This window comes from Silene latifolia, unplaced genomic scaffold (genome assembly GCF_048544455.1).
Source record: "Silene latifolia isolate original U9 population unplaced genomic scaffold, ASM4854445v1 scaffold_246, whole genome shotgun sequence".
Classification (NCBI taxonomy): Eukaryota; Viridiplantae; Streptophyta; class Magnoliopsida; order Caryophyllales; family Caryophyllaceae; genus Silene; species Silene latifolia.
In genome coordinates, this window is record NW_027413193.1 from 147,480 (window position 1) to 151,733 (window position 4,254).

Consider the following 4,254-nt stretch of genomic DNA (forward strand, 5'->3'; position numbering starts at 1 on the left):
AAAACATTACATTTTTCTTTAATATCTTCAATTAAATTTGTATTCGTCAAGTATAAAAAATTGATTATGATAAACTAAATATTACTTTTAGTTAAATATTTTATTTTATCTGTTAAATACTTTGAAGTTAAACCTCAAAAAAAAAATTTGAAACAGTTCAACCAATTTTACTTACAGGTAATCTATTAAACATCATTGTAGAAAAATATCTTTTATATATATATATATATATATATATATATATATATAGAAATTGCATCAAGTGAGTCTAGGTATCTTAGGTGAGTCTAGCATTTCAATCTCATCCATTAGATCTACTCCTAATCAAAGGCCGAGCTTAAATCTAAGAAATTATAACAAACCTATAAAAGCTAAGAATTCAAACCTCCCCCTCATAATTCAGTTTCACTTTCTCTCTCCTCCGTCTCTTTCCCTCGCTTTCTCTATCACCCTCTCTAAGTCAAAATAATCTTCTGAATCAAGCAAACAAACCCTAGGTTCCTGTTTTTTACTCGCTTTTATCAATTCATTCACAAATCAATCAAATTAAATCATTTTCCAGGTTCTCGTTGCTACAATGGATGCAGATTCTACCGACATTAACATGCAAACAGGTAATTTCCGTAATCCTTTCGTTTTCAGTTTTCCTTTTCGCGATTTCATCTGAATTCTTTGTCGCTTATCATTCGCTATTGTAATTTCATTATTCCGTTGCTTTTCAGTTTTTTAGGTTAATCGATTTTATGTTTGATTCAATTTTAATGACATCCGTTCACTTCTACTTCAATTTTACGGTGTCCTTTCCTTTGATTATTCTCGTATTTGCTTTTCTCTTTAATATTAGGTGAAATATCCTTGTATTTGTTGTTTTTCCTATCGAATTTTCATATTTGCGTTCTCCTCGCTTACGCTTACAATCGCAGATTTGCTTTATTGTCACATTCCGTCAATTTTTATTATATTTGTCTTTATTCTGTTGCTTTTCAGTTTTTAGGTTAATCGATTTTATGTTTGCTTCAATTTTAATGAAATCCGTTCACTTCTACTCCAATTTACGGTCTCCTTTCCTTTGATTATACTCGTACTTGCTTTTGTCTTAAATATTAGGTCAAATATCCTTGTATTTGTTGATTTTCTCGTTCAATTTCGGTCAAATTTCATTATATTTGACCTCTTTTCTTGTCTTGTATATTCTGTTCCCCTCGTATATTTCATTCTGCTTGTCAATGCTTACAGGCTCACTTGTTACAATATCAATGTTTCTTGTAACACAATCACATATATTCATTTTCCATTTTCTTTTTTGTATTACAGACTCAAGTACTGTTACTCAACCCCATTCTACGCCAATTGTCCAAGAGCAACCCAATCCTCAACCAAATAACCAGCTTGTTCTGTCTCACACGCCTAATGGAGGTGAGCGCTGGATGCGTGTGGTTGAGCACAAGTTTAGACCTACCATTGGTGCAGTTTTCGCCTCCCTTGAGGCTGGAATCAAATTCTACGAGGATTATGCTCGGGCATGTGGATTTACCCCTCGGAAGCACAGGACGAAAACACTACGAGGTGATGTTGCACACCAAAAATTCGTGAAGTCGCAACCGTCAAGGGTTCGGGGAATATAAACCGAAACAGCGTCCCGAGAACCAAGGATGATGAGAATATGGGTGATTGTTCGTACACGCTAGTACGATTACACGGCGAGTTAAAATCACAAGAATTGGATACCGAGCGTACGTCAGATTTGCCCTTCTACATGGCCTTGATGGCCCAACTATGATTGACGAGTTTTCTAAAGTCCACAATCATCGTCTCACCGTCTCATGTAATGAGAGATCTCGATAAGATTTCACGATCCCTTGATATGTTCCAAAAGACGCTTATCTTGGACAACTCCAAGTTGAATATTATTTGGATTGACATTTAGACAGTTAAGGAACTTTTCAATGGGTATGAAAATATCGGTGCTACATTGATAGATATTAAGAACTTTCAAAGAGATATCAAGTGCTACATTGGGTTAAGAGATGTTGACCTTTTCATCGATCGACTCGAGAAACTCAAAGCGACCCAACCCCAGTTCTACTTCGCCTATGATGTTGATCCGCAAAACCGTCTAACAAAGTTCTTTTGGGCTGATGCTACATGTATTAGAAACTACTCATTCTTTGGGGATCTTTGTGAGCTTCGACCCTACTTACGGAACCAACAAGTATGATATGGTTTTTACACCATTCACAGGTGTTAATCACCACAGAAAGTCGGTGTTGTTTTGCGGTTGTCTCTGTTACACGAGGATAACATCTCCTTCCAATGGACATTTCAAAGCATTTCTTGATCGCCATAGGACAAAAAGAGCGCAGTTCATGATCACGGATCAATGCCCTGGCATAAAGAAGGTAATAGTGTGACAATATTATCAGAATGAGACTTACTTAAATTTATTGTATTACAACTTTCGACTCCAACTACCACTTTTTCCATCTCTTCCTCTTTTACAAGGTTATTCAATAACAATGTTATCAGTAACTAAATTACTAACATATAATTTACTCACTTTCTCTTTCCCTATCACTGGTCAATATCACGTTCGACTTCTGTTTCATTATGACCGGCATACAACATGCTTTCCCTTCGTTTTCAAGACAAGCTAGGCATCGTTATTGTATGTGGCATATTACACAAAAGATCACGGACAAAGTTGGTTCAAGACTCTGCGGAGAGACACGGACTTTTTGCTCGCTTCAACGCCTGTTGTTTGGGACCCGATATGGAGCCGTCGGAGTTCGAAGAGAAGTGGCGAAGGTCATTTCAGATTTCGAGATGGAAGATAATGATTGGTTGGCTACAATGTTCGATTTACAGACACCATTAGATTCCTGTCTACCATCGTGACCTTGCCTTGGTCGCATATTAAGAACAACACAACGATCGAAAGTACAATTTCGTTTTTGAAGCGCTATGAGAATCACTTTGGTACACTGGTCGAATTTTGGATGAGGTAAACAACTCTTTTTCATTCCTTACAAGTGCAGGAAAAGTGTATGTTAAGTACCATTGTTTCATTGTTACATAAATAATTTGTTGCCGAATCCTTGTTGCATTAAAACCAGGTTCCAAACTGCTATGGACCAGCAGCGCTATACACGAAGGTGCGATGATTATAACAACGACCACTCATTCCCTGAGCTTAAGACAGAATTACCTATAGAAAAGCATGGCGCTATTATATACACACATGCTGTGTTCAAGGTGTTTCAAGAAGAAGTAATGGCTGCCGATTCATATGGTGTTGATGACTTTGAGAAGGAGGAGCATGTGCGCATAATTCATGTAATCGATGCTGAGACAGACAGAATTTTCAAGGTGAGGTTGGACCTTAGAAGCACAGATGCAGTATGCGAGAGTAAACTGTTCGAAAGAATTGGATTACTCTGCAGGCATATTGTGTGGGTGTACAAGGGCAAAGGAATTGGGCGAATACCAAGCAAGTACATTGTAGATTGTTGGCTAAATAACACACACGCAGCCAACAGGTTTGATTCGAAAACATTATTACAGTGACAGTTTTGACTTGTTACAGTAATTGTTTTATAGTAACATTGTAACCATAATTTCTTATAGTAACATTGTCACCATGATAAACAGTAACCTGTTGTTTTACTTCCAGACTTGATTCGAATGGGAATGTCATTGAGGATTCATATATGGCTACGTCTGATAACAGTCATTTGTGCAACGTATGGTCAGAGTTCCGTCAGATAGTTGGTGTTCTCAAAACTTTACCTGCTGAACACACGGAAGAGTTAGCATCCCTCCTAGTTGAGTTCGGCGAAGTTATGTATTGAACCGCTTACAAAAGACCAAGAGATGGAGATTCTGTTGGACTGCAGCTCGTCGTCTGAAGTCACTATCCACCCTCCGGAACAAGCACGCAACAAGGGCAGCGGAAAAAGATTGAAGTCAGCTAAACAACAGGCCATTGAAAAAGCAGCCAAGCCAAAGAGGCTATGTGCATACTGCAAAGAAAGAGTTACCCACGACAGGAGAACATGCCCTCTTCGCATAGCTGATGAAGCTGCTGAGAAAGTAGCTAAAAAGAAAAAAGTTTGATACTGTTATGATGTTACAGTGACATTGTGACCTTATCAATAATTAATAGGATTTTGTGTTGCTGTGACAATAATATGTCACAGTAAAAATAAAAAGTAGAATTGTGTGTTGCTGTGACAATAACATGTCACAGTAAAAAGT

General features: G+C 37.5%; 1 protein-coding gene across 1 annotated transcript; it reads left to right on the forward strand.

The window, feature by feature from the left end:
- Nucleotides 1-577: 577 nt before the first annotated feature.
- On the forward strand, nucleotides 578-3,848 carry LOC141638997 (uncharacterized). The gene is made up of 6 exons (XM_074448181.1): nucleotides 578-614; nucleotides 1,315-1,520; nucleotides 1,928-2,147; nucleotides 2,866-3,001; nucleotides 3,114-3,536; nucleotides 3,671-3,848. Exons 1-6 carry the CDS (start codon nucleotides 578-580, stop codon nucleotides 3,846-3,848), a joined length of 1,200 nt encoding a protein of 399 aa, XP_074304282.1.
- Nucleotides 3,849-4,254: the final 406 nt, after the last annotated feature.